This window comes from Lacerta agilis, chromosome 18 (assembly GCF_009819535.1).
Source record: "Lacerta agilis isolate rLacAgi1 chromosome 18, rLacAgi1.pri, whole genome shotgun sequence".
Classification (NCBI taxonomy): Eukaryota; Metazoa; Chordata; class Lepidosauria; order Squamata; family Lacertidae; genus Lacerta; species Lacerta agilis.
In genome coordinates, this window is record NC_046329.1 from 1,406,215 (window position 1) to 1,426,718 (window position 20,504).

The 20,504-nt window shown below is 47.8% G+C and overlaps 1 protein-coding gene across 1 annotated transcript; it reads right to left on the bottom strand.

The window, feature by feature from the left end:
* Positions 1–1,351: 1,351 nt before the first annotated feature.
* TM6SF2 (transmembrane 6 superfamily member 2) lies at positions 1,352–20,219 on the bottom strand. Its single transcript, XM_033136509.1, has 10 exons — positions 19,850–20,219; positions 13,690–13,784; positions 13,377–13,474; positions 9,607–9,710; positions 9,149–9,231; positions 7,818–7,942; positions 6,349–6,450; positions 4,343–4,435; positions 2,583–2,702; positions 1,352–1,627 (listed from the first exon to the last, which is right to left on the bottom strand). Exons 1-10 carry the CDS (start codon positions 19,987–19,989, stop codon positions 1,427–1,429), a joined length of 1,161 nt encoding a protein of 386 aa, XP_032992400.1. The 5' UTR covers positions 19,990–20,219; the 3' UTR covers positions 1,352–1,426.
* Positions 20,220–20,504: the final 285 nt, after the last annotated feature.

Consider the following 20,504-nt stretch of genomic DNA (forward strand, 5'->3'; position numbering starts at 1 on the left):
ACATCAGATACATAACATTGGTATAAAATCAAACATAAAATTACCTCCTAAAAACATCTCAGAATCAAATTAAAGTCTAATTAGATGGCTTTCCACAGGGTTAGGGTTGGGAACAGTAAGTGCTCCACTGAACTGAAATTTCAGCCTTCATGACATAGGAAAACAGCCAAGTGAACAGCTATTTTGGTGGAGGAGGGTCAATATATTAACCGATATGCATGAAATTTCATATATAGCTATATAATCCCTAGTATAGTAAGATCAGACCTTTGGAGCAGGCATTAAAAAAAATGTTCCTTGATAATTTGTCACCCCCTCCATTATGGAAACCGGGGCGCGCCCCCCGCCCAGCTTGCTACCCCCCTGCTGGTTATAACACTGGATTTCAAAGGCATCAAATTAAAAGAATGCCACAGTGGTTTGGGGACACTGGAAACCTCAAGTAATTTTTTTTTTTGGTTGGGGTGAGGAGACACAAACACACACCGAACAAGAAGCAAGCAGTTCAAAAACCATCTATAAATGTTTTTTATTTTGTAAACAATGACATATGTGAGTGTCCCCATGTCCGTTCCAATTCTAGGTTTCCACTTCTATCTTGTGCAACGACACCTTTCGTTTACAAGTCAGCATTGTTCTAGGAAAAACCCAGGGTTGTTTTTTTACAGCCCATCTCGTCACCAAGGGATCCAGTATCCCCCTAAATCTGTTATCAGCCAGAGGAAAGTGAGTGGAGGCAGCAACTGGCAGAAGGAAAGCAAGGAAGATCTTTATTTCCCCCTGTCTCCCACCTTGCAAGAAGGTGAGGGAGGGCCCAGAACAAGGGTGTAAGAGCTTCTAAAGATTTGAGAAACTGCCCAACCCCTTGGCCAAAGACCACCCAAAAGCATCACACAAGTGCCACAGAAAGAGGCAGTCTACAACTGGAATTGGAGAGTGTGGCTCGTCTCCTTTCTGTCCAGACACCTGACTATGTTTGCTGACTGTGGTGCCCTGGCTGGCTAGTCTGGGCAGGATCCGAACCAGCGGATCCGACAACAAGAAAGGAGACTCCAGCTAAACATCCAGAAAGGACATTCTGACAGCAAGAGCTGTTCAACAGTGGAATGGGAGGTTTTTAAACAGAGGTTGGGTGGCTGTCTGCCAGGGATCCTTCAGCTGAGATTCCTGCATTGTGGGGGGTTGGACTAGATGGCCCTCAGGGGTCCCTTCCATCCTGACAATTCTGTGAAGTGTGCTAACACTGAGTAGACAAGGCAGCTTCAGGAGAACCCCTGAGTGGACCTGAACCCACAGAGATATTAAAAAACAAAATCCCACAGGCAAACGGGTGAGCAGGGTTGTTGTTGTTGTTTTTTGGCTTTGCACAATGCGATCTGGTTTGTGGCCGGACAGTGGAGGGAGGCGACCCCCCTGCTCCTCTGCCTCATTGGTTCTTCTTGATGTCATCTTGCGAGACCACCGGAGAGAAGAAGGCCGGATTGCGAAGGCAGCGGTACACTAAAAGGTGAGGTCCCACTGCGTAGGCCAGGTTGAAAAGGGTCACAAGCCACCAGGCACTGTCGGGGGTCCGGTAAGGAAATGGGGTGTGCTGGTGGAGCGAAGAACCAATATGAGAGAACTGAGCCTGGAAGGAGGAACAGACAGAGAGAGGTGGGCTGTTAAGACGTCCCTATCTTCATCAGAGAAATGTTGGAGTAGAGTTTGGATTTGGATTTGATATCCCGCTTTATCACTACCCGAAGGAGTCTCAAAGCGGCTCACATTCTCCTTCCCCTTCCTCTGTGAGGTGAGTGGGGCTGAGAGACTTCAGAGAAGTGTGACTAGCCCAAGGTCACCCAGCAGCTGCATGTGGAGGAGCGGAGACGCAAACCCGGTTCACCAGATTACGAGTCTACCGCTCTTAACCACTACACCACACTGGCAGGGCAGGGATAAGTCACTAGACAATCTTTAGAAGACATCTGAAAGCAGGCCACACCCCTCTCCCCAGGCCACACCCTCTCTCTTAAGCCACACCCCTCTCCACAAACCACACACAGGACTCAGCTATACAGCTGCAAATAAAATGTTTTAAGTGTTGTAAAGTGCAGTATTCAAATGTCACACTAGATGGCGATGGTGAGCTATAGCAAATTCAGCATATTTCTCAAAACTTTTTTTAAAAAAGCATTTTCACAGCGTTTTTTTATATGTGTGCAGATTCCACCACACTCTATTAAGCCACACCCACTCTCTCAAGCCGCAGCCCCCCACCAGCCCTGTTTCCCACCCTCCTTGAACATTTCCCATGAACTCTGAACATGCCGGGAAGGAGGACTGAGAGGGCTGTGTGCAAGGCGGTCTGGAAACCAGCCTGCTCTGCCCAGAGAAACCTGGCATGTGTTGCTCCGCCCACATTTGGTCATGGCCCCGCCCACCATTGGAATGTGCCCCCCCCCCGCAAAGCTTCCCAGAACGGAATGCGGCCCTCGCCTCCCTCAGCTTAGAATACCCTGTGGAAATCCAAAAATTGGAAGTGGTGTGACAAAGCAGAAGAAAGATCCTTAGCCCCCGCTGCAGTCCCTAAATGTCCGCGTTACCTGGGCAATGGCACCAGCAGAGATCAGGGCCCAGTCGGGCATCCATGAGCTTCCTGGGGTGAGCAAGCCGTAAAGGCAGAAGCAGAAATATGGCAGGCCGTAAAACAGGAAGACCAGCATCTGGGAACAAGGGCAGGCAGGAGAGTTAGGAGGCAGGGCAGAGCGGCAGTCAGAGTTCGGTCGAATCTCAAGGCGACCGCAGAGACTCTTGACTGCCTTTGAGACACAAGGGCAAAAAGCAGGCCAAGGTTTTTTATATATATTTTAAATGAAAAACAGTGTGCTTGCAAAGGCTTGTTGTTAGAAGAAGAAGAAGAAGAGTTTGGATTTGATATCCCGCTTTTCACTACCCGAAGGAGTCTCAAAGCGGCTCACATTCTCCTTTCCCTTCCTCTGTGAGGTGAGTGGGGCTAAGAGACTTCAGAGAAGTGTGACTAGCCCAAGGTCACCCAGCAGCTGCATGTGGAAGAGAGGAGACACGAACCTGGTTCCCCAGATTACGAGTCTACTGCTCTTAACCACTACACCACACTGGCTCTCAATCATAGAATCAGAGTTGGAAGGGATCCTGAGGATCATCTAGTCCAACCCGCTGCAAGGCAGGAATAGGCAGCTGTCCCAGATGGGGATCGAAGCTGCAACCTTGGCGTTATCAGCGCCAAGCTCCACCAACCGACTGAGCTATCCAGCTGTTGTTGTTGTTGTTGTTGTTGTTATATTTATACTTATTCCTATCCCGCCTTTCCTGAAGCCAGGACAAGCTTGCACAGATTAAAACAGCCACAGATAAAATACAGAAAGCTTAAAACATGTAAAAGAGTCAAATGGAATTAAACTCTGATAGAATTTATTTTTTAAAAAATCATAAAATGCACATAATAACAACAGCGCTATCAAAAAGCCCTTTCCTTAAAACACAGGCCTGCTGGAATAGAAAGGCCTTTGCCTGCCGGTGGAAGCAAAGCAAGGAGGGAGCCAGTCTGGCTGCCCCAGGAAGGAAGTGGCAGACCGAGGTGTGCAATGGATCAAAGCAGGGCTCAGGACAAACAGTTGGGCCACGTATGGGTCCCAATTTCTTCCACAAGTCCACCCCCCCCACCCCCACCCCCAAAAAGAGAGCTTCTGGACAATCTTCAAGCACAGCCCCATGTACAGTATACTGCAGTAGTCCAGGCAGGTCCCTAAAGCGTGGACAACTGAGAGCAGGCTATGCTAGTCACAGCACAATATAAGAACATAAGGGGAGTGTGCTGGATCAGGCCAGTGGCCCAAGCAGTCCAGCATCCTGTTCTCACAGTGGCCAACCAGATGCCTGTGGGGAACTTGCAAGCAGGATCTGAGCACAAGAGCAACTGGGATTCAGAAGCACCACTTTCTCCAGCTGTGGATGCAGAGCACAACCATCCCGGCTAGTAGCCATCGATAGCCCTCTCCTCTTTCCTGACTCCACGTCAGTGGAGGCTGCTGCCTCCTGTGGGAGGGAGTTCCCCAGGTTAACAATGTGCTGCACGGAGAAGGACTTTTTTTTCATCTGTGCGGAAGTGTCCGTCACTGAGCTTCCAGACCCTCCCAGTGTCCTTATTTTGCAGGGACAGTACCGGATTTACAGAAGCCATCCTGATCTCTGATTTGATCCCAGTATGTCCTGATTTCCCTTAGGACGTCCCTATTTTCATCGGAGGAATGTTGGAGGGTATGAGCTTGGCACTACAAGAGAGGGAGGAAAACCTTCCCTCTCTCCACGCATGGTCCCTGCTCACCTGGATTTTGGGGTAAGCCACCGGGTCTCGCAGGTACGGCTCCTGCTGGTTGATGTAGTCAAAGCAGATGTCCGCCTTGCAGTCCAGAACGACCTGGAGGCAAGAGCAGATCAAAGAGGATTGGGGGGGGGGGGGCGGATTTCGGCGGGGCTTCATCAGTAGAAATTAGGAGCAGCTAATGGGAGGAGGGGTGGGCAGCCTCCGGCCCCCAGGCCAAATCTGGCCTAGCATCGGTCCCAGTTCGGACCACAAGGACATTTCTCCCCCTCTAAAGCCACACCCACCTGTCTTACTTATGGGGTGCCATCTTGCATAAAATATTGGTGGGGGCACCCCCACATCATCAATCACATGTTGCGGTGCATGGGCACCATTTGAATGGCAGTATGAAGGGTCCCAGCCCCCTCAAATATTTTATGGGGGGGGAGAGGTCCCCTGTGCACAAGGTAGAGAGATCCAGCTTCTCGTGGGGAACTTGGTCACTCGGCCAGCCAACGAAGCCCTGTGCGCTATGACTCCCAAGCATCTAACTCCTGACTGGCTGCCACGGGAGAGGCCACCCACCAGCCTGTGGCTGCAGTGATGGGCAGTTGTCAGGTGCGTTGCCCTGTCAAAGTTGTGCCACAGTGGGGGGGGGGGGCGACAACGAAACAGCAGAACTGATAAGGATTCGGGTTTTGTTTTGTTTTATAAAGCAAGGAAATTTGGGGAAACGATACGTGACGAGAGAAAGAAAGATGTTTAAAGTGATTATATATATATATCCAAAAATCAAGCTCTTCTCTGAAGACAGGAAAAAACATCCTTTTGTACGCATGTGCCGCAGCTAGGATACTTATAGCTAAAACCTGGAATGGAGAAAAAATTACCAACAGTCCAAGAATGGCAAATTAAGCTAATAGAATATATGAATTTAGCAAGGATGACAGCAGCAATGAGAGATATACAAAAACAGAAAACAAAAGCAGAATGGAAATATGTGGAAGAATATTTAAGAAAAGAGGGTTTGAAAACGGAACTAATGATTTGCTTAGATTAAGTTACGCACGTGGGAGATTTAAACTATATCATTTTTTGTTGTTGCTGTTTTTTGTTTGTTTGTAAGAATGAGAGTAATTATTAGTTAGAGTAATGAAATGAGTATTATACTAAGAAAACCGTTGTAGAAGCAATATGAAGTCATGTTTTAAATTTGATGTATAATTTGAGACTATTGTAAATTTATGTCTGTTATTATTTGTGTGATGTAAGATTTAATGTTTTGTTTTGTTTTATGTTTGAAATCCTTTTTTTAAAAAAACACAAATTTAATAAAGGCTTGTTTTTTAAAAAAAATTAAAAAACAAGCTCTTCTCCTAGGGACAGAAGATGATGCTGTTTATGTACGTAATCACAGGAGCGTATTTTCTCTATGCATAAAATCAGAAAGAGGGATAAGTGAAGTGATGGAATAGGCTGAATCGGGAAAGCTAATAGCCAAAAGGGAGAGAACTTAACAATGATTGCTTTATGGGAGAATAGAAGCCATTTTTTTGACTATTTAAAGAAATATGATAGTATGATGGATTCGCCAGCAGGATTTGAACTATGAGTAACAGAGCAAATGAGAGATTAATGAATTATTGTCATAATTAAAGGGAGAGAAGACAGCAAGAGGCAGAAAGAAAAAACACCCTGGAAAATGGGAAAGGAAGTTGACCAAACGAAAGAAGAATCTGTTATGTATTAGAATGCACAGGGGAAATTTCTGGAAATTGAATGAAATATATTTGGCAAAAAAACGCGATTTTTTTATAAGGACGGTTCTAGTCCTCATGAATTCTGTTTGGGCATCTGTCTCACTGACTTGGCAGCGGGTCTCCAGGTTTTCAGGCAGGGAATTGCACCCTCCATCCCCACCCCCTACCTGGAGATGCTGCTGGGGACCAGACTGGGACAGTCTGCCTGCAAAGCAGATACTCTAACCACTGAGCAATGCTGCCTCCAGAAGATAACCATATGCTCACCAGTCCCCGGAACAGAGTGAAGCTGATGTCAAAAAGGAGGAAGCCCATGAGGACCAAATCCAGCGGGCGCTGAAAGAGGCTTTTGCACTGCTCTTCCAAAACCTTCAACAAAGGAGAAAAAAGGAAAGTACGGTAAGCTGACAGAATTATAGAACTGTAGAGCTGGAAGGGACCCCAGGGGCCATCTAGTCCAACCTCCCTGTGGATCTTGAGTTGATAGTGCATTTGATATGTGTGGCATGAGCTTATAAACCAGGAGCGGCTGGGGCAACCCAGCCAGATGAGTGGGGTATAAATAATAAAATTATTATTATTATTATTATTATTATTATTATTATTAGTTCTGAAACTCAAGCCTGGAAGTCTAAGCGGCTCTGGGGATTTTGCTGTCCTCTGTCGGAAACAGGGCACTCTGAGCCACCAAGGCAGTTCCTTATAGGCCCTTAGATAAGCCTACGGGGTACCCATTCGCCGTAGTAACTGAGTGTATCTTCTGCGGACATTTGCAGTCTATCTCGCCCCACATGTGGGGCTTTTCTGTTTCAGGAAGTTTTTAATGTTTGACGTCTTATTATGTTTTTATATCTGCTGGAAACCACCCAGAGTGGCTGGGGAAACCCGGCCAGATAGGTGGAGAATAATAATAATAATAATAATAATAATAATAATAATAATAATAATAATATCCTAGCGCTTGAGCTGGAACCCCCAGCTGGTGCAGAATGCTGCATCACGGTTACTGACAGGAGTGAGGCGCCATCTGCGTGTCACTTCTGCGCTCAGAGATCTTCATTGGTTGACGATTTGCTGCTGGGCCAAGTTCAAATAAGCAAATAAAAACCCTTAAGTGGTTGTTTTGCTGATGGAAAATGAGGTCACCTATGACATCACATCACGTCATACAGGCTCCTTCATAGAATCATAGTTAGAAGGGAGCCTGAGGGTCATCTATTCTAGCCCAACCCCTCGCAATGCAGGAATATGCAACTGTCCCATATGGGGATTGAACTTGCAACCTTTGTGTTATCGGCACCTCATGCTCTAACTAACTGAGCTATTCCGGCTGACAGCAGTACTTAAATCTCCAGAAAGAAAGAAAGAAAGAAAGAAAGAAAGAAAGAAAGAAAGGAAGGAAGGAAGGAAGGAAGGAAGGAAGGAAGGAAGGAAGGAAGGAAGAAAGAAAGAAAGAAAGAAAGAAAGACAGTGGCTAGAGAGGAACCACTGGGGAGGTCAATGCCCCATTGGGAACAAGATTCTAGACCGAGCAGACCTTTGCTCTGATCCAAGGAGCCTCTTCTGACAGTGGTTTAGGGCAGCTAAGTAGAACCTCCACTCAAAAGGGCAGTCTACCTCCTACTAAATGCTGGAGGGAAGAGGATGTTGGTGCCTCTGGGGCCTTCCTGGGGTGGGGGGTTTCTAGCTGTCAGAGTCAGCGTGCTTTGGGTTCAGAAGGCGCTTTCTTCCATTACCTTATCGGCCGTCTCGAGGGGCAACGTCTTGGGCTGGGCAAAGATCCTGCAGGCAGCCCAGATGAGGGTGAGGAGCAAAGGGATGTTGAGGAAGAAGTCCGGACGGATCTCAGAACCGTATTTCCCTGGGAAAGCAAGGCAGAGCTGGTCTCAGTCCACCCACAAGTTGCTGAGTTAAATCTTGGGGGCACCAGTCAAAGGCAGCTCTCCTGGGGGACTTTATTAGAACGTGGATGGTGGAATCATCTGCCCCCCCAGCCCCAGCCCAGCGATTGCAGGACTCCAGACCCCTGCAGCCCTTGGGCTGGGATGGAGGGAACGGATGAGTTTGCTGTGCTAGCAGCACCCAAGTGACCTCCCCAGGGGCACAAGCCTGGGCTGTGTGTCTGGGGGTCCTGGGCTGCCCAGATGACAAGACCCCCATTGTGGCCTCACTGGTGTGGCCCAAAGGAAAGCGGAGAGCAAGACGTTGGGCACCAGCTGGGCTGCAGGAGTTGCCAGGAGGAGGCGTAGAAGGAGCCACCCAACCGCCTTAGGGACTCCACTCTGGATTTGTGCAGGCGTCACTCCTTAGTCTTCTCTTCTCCCGAAGATGTCCCAGAAGGCAGCAGAGGTTTTCCTCCTTCTAAATGGGCTCCCTTCCCAGGTGGATGAGCCCCACCTGTCCCCCACTTCCCTCTGCACAAACTGCCTTCTTGACCATTTTGTAAAAAAACTAATACAAAAGAACATGCACGTATCTTTAAAAGAGGGAGAGAGAGAGGTGGGTCGCCTTAGGACACCTCCAGGCCCTGCACCATCAATCTCAGGCTTTAGCTCAATGATCAGAGCACCTGCTTTGCATGCATAGAATCACAGAGCTGGAAGGGACCCCAGGGTCATCTATTCCAACCCCCCGCAATGCAGGAATACAGCAGGTCCCATCCTGTCTCAGTATAAGGCAGCTTTCCGTTGAAACTAGTCCTTCATTAAAGACCATGAGGACTAGACTCTTGGTTTATTTTTTCCGTGAAATGAAAGGGCAATCGCTCAGAGGTACAGCACCTGCTGTTTCCACACGGAAGGGCTGGTTTGGGTGGACCACGTGGTCTGGCTCAGAAGAAAGGCAGCTTGTTGTGGTGTGTCAGAAATCCTACCCAGCAGTCTGGACAAATCCCTAATAGAAGCATAGAATTGTGCAGCTGGAAGGGACCCGAGGGTCATCTAGTCCAACCCCCTGCAGTGCAGAAATCTCAGCCAAAGCTGAGAGAAGGAGAACCAAACTCCTGCTCTTTCCATTTTTTCGGTTGAAAGGGAGGATTATGGCAAGCGTTTGCCAGGGAGCAACTCACCAACCACATTCCCCAGCAGGTAGACGACAAAGTTCATCGTGAGGGATCCGACCCAGTAGAACCCAAGGTTCCGGTAACTCTTCCTGGAGAGCAAACAGAGAGTCAAAACAGCTTGCCTACTCAGCCCCAGAAAGTATAATTGGGGTCTATTCCCCCACTCCTCACCCCAGGTCTGAAAAATCCTCCCCCAGAGAGAGTTTTTATGCCCCCAAACAGCTCCAGGACCTGTAAAAACCAGGGAATCCACAAAGCACTACCAGTTGGATTTCTGCCTGGCAGCTTTACAAAGGTTCTGCAAAATGCCCAGCAAAATGGATGACCTTTGGAGAGGTTTTTAAACAGAGGTTGGATGGTCAGGGATTCTTAAGTTGCTGTTCCTGCATGGCGAAGGGAATTGGACAGGTGACCCTCAAGTTTCCTTCCAGCTCTACAAGTCTATGGCAACAAACCTGTCTCACCTTTGAGTGATGGCTGCAATCATGGCCAGCTGGAGGGCGAAGTGCGTGGTGGCAGCCCAATAGCAGTTCATCAACCCGTGAGCTGTGCTTAGGTACGGCTCACCCTAGAGGAACCAGAAACCAAGACGTCAGTCACAGCCCCAGACCCGTCCCTTCCTTCAACCATCCATTTCAACACCTGTACATCCTCCGGAAATTAAAAGTTGTGATTCTGCGGCCAAAAAAGCAGCTTTTGCATCACACGCACACACACACACACACACACACACACACACGAGAACAGATTAGTTCCTGGCATTTCCTGCTCTGGCTGAGAAAACAGTACCCAAATCCCCATCTGAGAGCCTGAAGAGATGCTGCCAGCCAGTGGTCTGACTTGACTCGAGGCAGCTTCCTATCTGAATTGGTTCTTTATTCAAAACGCTGAGGACTAGAATCTTGCATTTTAAAAAAAAGCAGGGAGCCCTAGCTCCCTGGAGTTGCCTGCCCTCCTTGGAGCTGCCTGTGACCTTCCTTCTACATGCAAAGCAGCTGCTCTGCCCCTGAGATATGAGTCTTCCCTGAGCCAAGGGATTGCTAAAGGGTTGAGGGTGGACCAAATGGCCTCATGGCACATTTCCGAAGCAGCGACTCTCTGGCTGTGGGCTTGGGGTCTGGAGAATAGAAGAGATGCTTATTCAGTGGTCCAATGTGCCATGCTCAGCTTTGCTATGTAAAATAGCTGGGCCAAGTACCTGTGATTTGTTGCCATAGGGCAGAGAAGGGGTAAGCCAATGGCCTTCTGGGTATTGCTGGACTCCTGCTCTCATCATCCCTGGCCATGCTGGGTTGTTGGTGATGGGAGCTGGAGTCCAATGGCATCTGGAGGCACCCCACCCCTGCTATGGGAACTAACGTTTGTGTGGGAAGATGTGCAGACAAAATCACAAATGCACTCCTATGAATCTTCCTGACATGGACACTGTCGTCATGCCCTGCTATTCTCTATTTTATTTGTATTATCCAGCATGATTTTACCTCCAATGTTTTAACTGTATCTGTAGCATTCTTTTACAGGTGGGTAGCCGTGTTGGTCTGCCATAGTCGAAACAAAATAGAAAATTCTTTCCAGTAGCACCTTAGAGACCAACTGAGTTTGTTCTTGGTATGAGCTTTCGTGTGCATGCACATTTCTTCAGATACACTGAAACAGAAGTGTGCATGCACACAAAAGCTCATACCAAGAACAAACTCAGTTGGTCTCTAAGGTGCTACTGGAAATAATTTTCTATTTTGTAGCATTCTTTGTATATTCGCACCAGGCCACTGCCTGGTCTTTTACTATGTGCTATGGCCATATGGCTAGTGCAATAAATAAATTGATTGACTGATTGATTGATTGCATGTAAATGTAAAGGTCCAGTCGCAGACGACTCTGGGGGTTGCGGCGCTCATCTCGCTTTACTGGCCGAGGGAGCCAGCTTCCGGGTCATGTGGCCAGCATGACTAAGCTGCTTCTGGCAAACCAGAGCAGCGCACGGAAACACCGTTTACCTTCCCACCAGAGCGGTACCTATTGATCTACTTGCACTTCATGCTTTCGAACTGCTAGGTTGGCAGGAGCAGGGACCGAGCAACGGGAGCTCACCCCGTCGTGGGAATTCGAACCACCGACCTTCTGATCGGCAAGCCCTAGGCTCTGTGGTTTAACCCACAGTGCCACCTGCGTCCCTCACAAATGCATAGATAGTCACAAATGGAGCAATGGTGCCATGGAGTTTCATGGAGGGAACTCTATGATGTCATACCCCCAAACTTAGTGGCGAGAAAAAGACAATTTGTTGATCCCTGCCTCTTTCTTCCTTCCTGTCACTATACACTCTTTCTTTTCCTACCTGTGATGGTGGATGACATATGTTTGCTCTCCTTCAGAGAGCAATCTCCATTTTGAACTGGGCTGTGGATATTTGTAATGTTTACTGCCTGTCTGATTTTCGTCGCTGTATCTGCCTATGTTGTGAGTAAACCTTGTCGTTCCTGGTGGGGTGGGGCAAGCGAAGACAAGCGACAACAATTCACTATAACACTGTTCCTTGCTCCTGCTCAGGCTGCTCTGAAGAAGCATTTTGGTTCCAGAAATTCATTCTGACCGTGCAAATAAAATATAATGGAGAGAATTCTACAGGATGTGTTGCTAGTGTGCACAAACAGTCTGGATCCAATGATTCCCGGGCATGTACCTCCAGATGGTGAAAACATCAGGTGCCATCCTGGCACCCGGGCATCCTCACTTGGTCACAAGTGGCCAATAGGTGCAAAGAATCATAGAATCATCAAGTTGGAAGAGACCACCAGGGCCATCCAGTCCAACCCCCTGCCAAGCAGGAAACACCATCAAAGCATTCCTGACAGATGGCTGTCAAGCCTCCGCTTTGTTGTTGTTGTTCAGTCGTTCAGTCGTGTCCGACTCTTCGTGACTCCATGGACCAGAGCACGCCAGGCATGCCTATCCTCCACTGCCTCCCGCAGTTTGGCCAAACTCATGCCAGTCGCTTCGAGAACACTGTCCAACCATCTCATCCTCTGTCGTCCCCTTCTCCTTGTGCCCTCCATCTTTCCCAGCATCAGGGTCTTTTCTAGGGAGTCTTCTCTTCTCATGAGGTGGCCAAAGTACTGGAGCCTCAACTTCAGGATCTGTCCTTCTAGTGAGCACTCAGGGCTGATTTCTTTGAGAATGGATAGGTTTGATCTTCTTGCAGTCCATGGGACTCTCAAGAGTCTCCTCCAGCACCATAATTCAAAAGCATCAATTCTTCGGCGATCAGCCTTCTTGATGGTCCAGCTCTCACTTCCGTACATTACTACTGGGAAAACCATAGCTTTAACTATACGGACCTTTGTCGGCAAGGTGATGTCTTTGCTTTTTAAGATGCTGTCTAGGTTTGTCATTGCTTTTCTCCCAAGAAGCAGGCGTCTTCTAATTTCGTGACTGCTGTCACCATCTGCAGTGATCATGGAACCCAAGAAAGTGAAATCTCTCACTGCCTCCATTTCTTCCCCTTCTATTTGCCAGGAGGTGATGGGACCAGTGGCCATGATCTTAGTTTTTTTGATGTTGAGCTTCAGACCATATTTTGCGCTCTCCTCTTTCACCCTCATTAAAAGGTTCTTTAATTCCTCCTCACTTTCTGCCATCAAGGTAGTATCATCAGCGTATCTGAGGTTGTTGATATTTTTTCCGGCAATCTTAATTCCTGTTTGGGATTCATCCAGTCCAGCCTTTCCTCTGCTTAAAGACCTCCAAAGAAGGAGACTCCACCACACTCCTTGGCAGCAAATCCCACTGTCCAACAGCTCTCACTGTCAGGAAGTTCTTCCTAATGTTTAGGTGGAATCTTCTTTCTTGTAGTTTGAATCCATTGCCCCGTGTCCGCTTCTCTGGAGCAGCAGAAAACAACCTTTCTCCCTCCTCTGTATGACATCCTTTGATATATTTGAACATGGCTATCATATCACCCCTTAACCTTCTCTTCTCCAGGCTAAACATACCCAGCCTGGCTAATTCTGAGCACCGGCTGTTCATGGCGTCATGCCCAAGCTGTACAAAGGCGCAGGTGAGCCCCCTTCTCACAAGAGGCCTTGTGTCTCCGGGGGCCTGCCTGAAAGGAAACTGGCTGAAAGGTTTTATGTGATAAAAACCCCCCACCGCTCAGAGAAGGGTTCGAAGCGTCTGATATGGGTTGCAAACCCTCCGTGCCCTCCCGGTTGCACTCCTGCCTGCGAGGACTTGCCTGTCTCATGTAGACTTCCAGGAAGTTGCTTATGTAGCCATCTTCTTCCAGAACAACGACGGCGCTCATTCCCGACACGAAGGAAAGTGCCACGAACACTGCAGGGATATGGGAAAATAAATATTTGTGTTTTCCACTGAATGCGCTTTTGAGTTTCATGAGGGATAGTGACTTTTTAATAAATAAATAAAAAGGTGACCAGGTGGTCAGGTGTTTACACACATACATTAAACACACACAGAGAGAGAAAGAGAAGCAGGGAAAGGAGGAAGGGGCAGGAATGAACATGCCCAAAGAGAGAGGAGAGGCTTACCGTAGTAGAGGGCGTCTTCAGAGTAACTTGCGAAGTAAACCAGAGCAAACAGGAACAAGAGGATCCCGAAGGCAGTCACTGCGATGGCCGAGGGGCTGCAAGCGGGGAGAATGTGAGAGGAGGAGGAGGAGGAGGAGGAGGAGGAGGAGACAAGGACGGTTCCAAAGTTAGAAACAATGAAAAAGAAGGAACTCGTTTGGTTTTGAGTGGCGTAACCGTTTCTTAATATGCCCAGACATCCTGCTACTTTAACGTCATCCTGCTGGATCAAGCCAACGGGGCCCACCTAGTCTAGCATCCTGGCCTCGCAAGAGCCAGCCAGAAACGCGCATGGGAAATACGCAAGCAGGATTCGAACACAAGAGCAGCACTCTCTCCTCCTGCGGTTTCCAGCAACTGGGATCCGGAAGTATTGCTGCCGACAACGGGGGGGGGGGGGAGAGGCAGAGCACAGCCATCCTGGCTAGGAGACATTGACAGCATACCCTCCAACATTTCTCTAGCGATGGAGGTGGCCTATTTAACAACAACAATTTTTATACCCCACCCATCTGTCTGGGTTGCTCCAACCACTCTGGGTGGCTTGCAACATATATAAAAACAAAATAAATCATTAAACATTAAAGCAGCTTCCCTATTTGGGGCTGCCTTCAGGTATCTAGGTAAAAAACTATTATTATTATTATTATTATTTATTAGTAGTTGTAGTATCATCATATAGGATTTCCCAATTTTCATCAGAGAAATGTTGGAGGCCATGAAAATGCTTTGTGAGTCCACACCTAATCTTGCCCTTTTCTAAAATTTATTCATTGGTTTGTGCTTTTCTTTTTGGCAACCTACTGAAAAATAAAATGAAATTGGGGTTAAGGTGGTGCTGGGACTCACCTTCCTTCAGGTAGGGAATCCTCTGTGGGGTGGGGAACAACAAAACCTGGCGGGGCAAGGAGGGTCAGTTGCGCGGGGAGGGGGGAAGCACCCCCGTTTTCATCTGAGGAATGCATGATTTCGGCTCTTTATTCAAAACCCTGAGGACTAGAATCTCACTTTGGATTTGAGGAAGGGCCATAGCTCTCCAGGCTTCCAGGCAGAAAGTCTGTTTTGCAGATCAAGGCTGGAGATCAAGTGTGCAACCTTCTGCATGCACAGGAGCTGCTCTGCTGCAACTCTGGTCCAAAACCCGTACTGACATTCAGGTCACACAGAAAAACCCTTTTCCTCTGCAAACCTGCAGCTCCAGCACCTGCAGATGTCAGCTGGGAAGGAGTAGGGACGAGACCCTGAGCTGCAAATTGAAAGGTGGTTTTCTCTCTGTGTGTGTGAGAGAGAGCTCAGAACCAGCCACTGTGCACCAGCCACACAGCTGCAATGCAGATCCAGACCAAACTCAGAAACCTCCTTGCAGCAGATATATATCTGGCTCTAGGAAAAAAGTGCCACTCAGCATCCGCAGAGCTGCACAGGGGATCTTTCCGGATCAATCGCTGTCTGCGGTGGAAGCTGGCAGAGGAGGAGACAGGGCAAGTGGATCACGGAGGAAGAAGCTTTATCCCGGTTCAGATTTTTTAAAAGGGCTCTTTCAGCAGATGCACAAGAGATAAAACTCTACGCTTGGATTAGGGTGCCTTCCCTGGAAGAGGAGAGCAGGATTCTGGTCCTCATGAACAAAGGGCTGAATTACAAGGAACCCAGGAAGCTCAGACCCCTCAAGTGCCCCTGTTTTCCAAGGACAGTTGTGGATTTACAGAAGCCGTCCCAGTTTCTGATTTGATCCTGGAATGTCCCGCTTTTCCTTAGGAAACTCTACAGTTACACGATTCTGTGAAATACATATAGGCCACCAGGGTGGGATATAAATGAAATATCTCTCTGTGTTTGTGTGTGATTGAGTGGTATATAGAATCGTAGAACTGCAGAGTTGGAAGGGATCCCGAGGGTCATCTAGTCCAACCCCCTGCAACGCGGGAATATTTTGCCCAATGTGGTGCTCTAACCCACAACTCTGAGATTAAAAGTCTCATGCTCTACTGACTGAGCTATCCTCCATTACTTATAGGACATGGGTGGCACTGTGGTTTAAACCACTGAGCCTCTTGAATCCACGCGAAGGGGTGAGCTCTCCTTGCTCTGTCCCAGCTTCTGCCAACCTAGCAGTTCGAAAGCACACCAGTGCAAGTAGATAAATAGGTACCGCTGTGGCGGGAAGGTAAAGGGTGTTTGCATGCACTCTGGCACTCATCACGGTGCACCAGAAGCGGTTTAATCATGCTGGCCATGTGACCAGAAAGCTGTCTGTGGACAAATGCCGGCTCCCTCGGCCTGAAGCGAGATGAGTGCTGCAACCCCAGAGTCAAGTTTGGCTGGACTGTCACCTTTACCATTACTTATACTACTTGTGTATGTATGTATGTGTGTGTGTGTGTGTGTGTGTGTGTGTGTGGATATTTAGAGATAGACTGCACCTTAACTTGGGGTTTCAATTTAGTCATTTAAAAACAACAACCTTGTAAGCTATTTATTAGCTGATCATGTGGCTAATAGGAAGGGGCTGCTTCCATGTCGCCAACCTGCCCATCCCTGCTCAAGGGTAAGTGTAGCCATGATTCACCGGGCTGCTGTGCCAGATAGCAGGTCCCTGTTTCCCAGATAGCGCAGGGGAAAGATCAAAGTTCGGCCGCCTGTCCACAGTGCATCAGGCCAAGCCGGGGGCGGCGACTGGACCCAACCCCGACTCTTACTAAACTAGTTGGGGGAAAGTGCATGTTATCTGCAGCAGTTTGACAGTTTTTTTTTTTAAATTGATTTCCCCAAAATCAACTTCCCTCACCCCCCCCCCCCATGGGTTCCTCAATTTCTGTAATACTGCCGCATATTGTAATTATACCATGCCTTCTTTCCTCCAACTTTTTTCTCAGTATCTCAGTTACTGCTGTGCTTACTCCAAACCTGTTAGCATTTCAGCATATTTACAATGGGGTTGTTTTTTTTAATATCGCCTACAAACATTTTCCAAATGACTCGTCTCACTCTCTAATTCACTCCAGCTAAACTTGCTAATTCAGCATATTCCATAAAATTCACCTGCCACTCCTCTGGTTGTGGCCTCTCCTTTCTTGGAGGTTTTTAGGCAGAGGTTGGTTGGATGGCTGTCTGTCATGGACGCTTTCGTTGAGATGGCTGCCTTGCAGGGGGTTGGACTAGATGACCACCAGGATCCCTTTCAACTCTACAATTCTATGATTCTATGCAGCTAGAAAGCTTGATAGCCAGACAGGGGTAAGTGGGCAATTTTCCGCTTTGTAAACAGGAGTGAGAAATCCGGCATGGAATATTAATGCATGCATAAAAAAGAAAAATAGATGTGAGAAATAATTGGGGGGGGGGGGGAGAGTCTCATCCAAAAGTTGTGATGCCATTTACTGACTATTGGAGTCGTAGAGGTCAATGCAAAAACGGTGGGAAGGTTTCGTTGGAAGTAATGCAGGATTTGTTCATAAGTCAGCAAAACTGAACAGGAACAAAAAAAGCTGCCTTCATGGCTGTTGTCAAAACAAAATAAAATAAAAAATTCCTTCCAGTAGCACCTTAGAGACCAATTAAGTTTGTTCTTGGTATGAGCTTTCGTGTGCATGCACACTTCTTCAGATACACTGAAGATACTGTGGGTATCTGAAGAATACACTGTGTGCATGCACACGAAAGCTCATACCAAGAACAAACTTAGTTGGTCTCTAAGGTGCTACTGGAATGAATTTTTTATTTTATTTTGTTTTGACTATGGCAGACCAACACGGCTACCTACCTGTTCATGGCTGTTGGTTTATCTATCTCAGTAGTGTTTGCACTGACTGGCAGAAGCTCTCCAGGGTTTCAAGCAAGGAGTCTTTCCAGCCAGCCACACATTTCTGGAAAGGGCAGTTTTAAATGGGTGCATTGCCTGCTCTGACCTACAGCAGCTACTCCAGGATTACATACCCTCCAACATTTCTCCAATGAAAATAGAGATGTCCCCTCCTACATTTGTCCAATGAAAATAGGGACGTCCTATTTGACTGGGTTGCCCCAGCCATTCTGGGCATCTTCCAATAAATATTAAAACATTAAACATCAAAAGTCTTCTCTATCCAGGGCTGCCTTCAGATGCCTTCTAAAGGTTGTACAGTTACTTATCTCCTTGGCTTGGGGGTCGCATAACTCCAGACCCTCCAACATTTCTCTGATGAAAATAGGGACGTCCTAAGGAAAAGCGGGACATTCCAGGATCAAATCAGAAACCAGGATGGCTTCTGTAAATCCGGGGCCGTCCCTGGAAAATAGGGACACTGGGAGGGTCTGGGATTTCATACTGGGGACACTTCAAGCAACACCTAAAAATGCTGGAAATCTGTGCCCCAACTCTTATGTTTGTCAATCCTCTGGTAGAATCATAGTATTGTTGAGCTGAAGTGGACCCGCAACCCCCCTGTGCTGCAGGAATCGCTCTGCATTAATAGGGAAGGTTGTTGCCCTACAGAGCATGCCCATCCCTCCAGATGGCAATATGGAAGAAGCATCCCATGGTTAAACTGTGGAACTCCCTGCCACAGGAGTAAACAAATCCATAGAGGAGGAGAGGCTACCCCACATTGGCTATGCTGTGCTTCTGGATTCCAGTTGCTGCAGGACAGGAGAGGGCTCTTGGGCTCAAATTCTGCTTGCAGGTTTCTATGCCCCGGGGGGGCAGCTGCCTCCCCCAATCAAGAATTTTTTTTAAAAAAAGCTTAACTAAAAGCAGAAATAATCTGAATATTTGAAATTCAAATGCTTGCTGAGATGTCACCCTCCCTAGTGAGCATTTCCCTAGAAAAAGTCAGCGCCTGCTTTTTGCAGGCAGCATATCATGTCATCCTTCATTGCAATGTGCAAGCTATTCTCTGCAGAACATCAGAATTTAAGACACTACAGCATCTTTCTTGCTCAGTCAGGCACCACTTGCACAATGCAGCCGTCATTCTGTACCTTGCAGAGAGCAAAGACCTAAGGTTGACAATGGCAAGAGTATCTGAAGAAGTGTGCATGCACGTGAAAGCTCATACCAATAACAAACTTAGCTGGTCTCTAAGGTGCTACTGGAAGGATTTTTTTATTTTTTTATTATGTTTCGACAATGGCAAGAGAGTGTCTCCCTGGGCTGTGCTTACTAGAAAAACTGCATTGGGTTTTCAGCAAATCCAAGAAATATTTTAAAAAATATATATGAAAAAGGCGTGTTCTTTGTAAATTTGCAAAATATGCTCGCCAACTGCATGGAAGGCACTCCCTGATGTTAATTCTTTGACTTGCTCTTTTTCAAATGAATGAAGACGGATTTTTGACGGATTTTTCTGAGCACTTGGGGTCGAAATAAAGTAATTTGGAACAACTGGTGCTGAAAACATTTCATTCCGAATCTGCTAGACAGAGCCAGGCAGAAGAGGACAGGTGGGTGCCCTGCCCACCCCCACAACATAAATAAATCCTGGCTCTGCCCATTCAGGTATCCCATTGTTGTGGCACCTGGTTGACCACTGAGGGAACAGGATGCTGGACTAGGTGGGTCATTGGTCTCATCCAGGCAGCTTTTCTTAGGCCCTTAACAACCAATAAAGCAAAATGACGGTGTAGACAGTCCAGTAAAACAATGCACCAAAATGGCACTAAAATTGCCTTCTTGACAAGTTGCAAGATCGGCCTGCAAAAAAAACACCAAACCACCTCCTTGGCCTGAATATGTAACTAAGAATTCCTTTCTTAAAGCAAGAAGAAGAAATAAAATCAGCAGATGAAGAATCACTCCATTCCCTTTGAATGGTCATGCTCCAACGGGGGAAATTTCCAATAAGCTGACACCCCTGTTTTCATCAGAGAAAGATTGGAGGGGACGCCTCTATTTTCATCAGAGAAATGTTGCAGGGTATGGAATAGGATGTCCCCATTTTCATTGGAGAAATGTTGGAGGGTATGTTGGTAGGACCCAGAATGTATGTTTTACCTGCATGATTGCCTCGGCTGCTCCCAAGAGGGCCTGGGTCAGATGGTGATCACCGGAGAGAGCAGGAGATCCAGCGATGGTCAGGGTTATTATTATCCTCCTCTCCCCCCCCCCCGCGCGCACCTGACGACGCCTTCACATGATACTCACTTGTCCAGGACGGCCAGGCCGTTCATCATGTAGAAGGGGAAGGCAAAGAGGAACAAGGTGACGGTCAGAAAGAGTGGATGCGGTTTCATGGTGAGAAAGGAAGGGCCACGCGGCTCGGCCGACCGGGAGTGCAATGTCATGGGAACACACTGGGAAGCAAGCTGGAGGGTTAAGCGGCCAGCCAGCCAGCTGGACACACAGGCGTTCCTCCCGCAGCTCCAGCGACGCCTCGCCAGCCGCTTTCCCACACTGCCCACCCCATAGGCAAAAGGGAAATATTTGGCAGTCCAAAGGTCAAAGGAGAGAGACTGCCTTGCACAAGACCCAGGGACCCACCTTTTAAAAGGGCGACACAACTTTTTAAATACATTTGCTTCTCCTAAGGTGGTACTGTCCACATGTCCTTTCTTGGGGCACCCATTATCACCAGCCCTGACCATTGGGCAAGCTGATTGCTGGGAGCCCCACGTGGCAAAGGACACGCAGATGTTGCACTTTGGAAGAGGCAGCATGATCGAAGCTTGTAAAGTTGCGTGTGTTATAAGGAGGGTTATTATTATCCTCCCCCCCCCCCGGGTGACCACCCCACAAAGCTGAATGTTGGGAGAGTCGGGGCAGAACAAGAGAAAGCTCACCTGCGGGTCTCCCTGCTGCA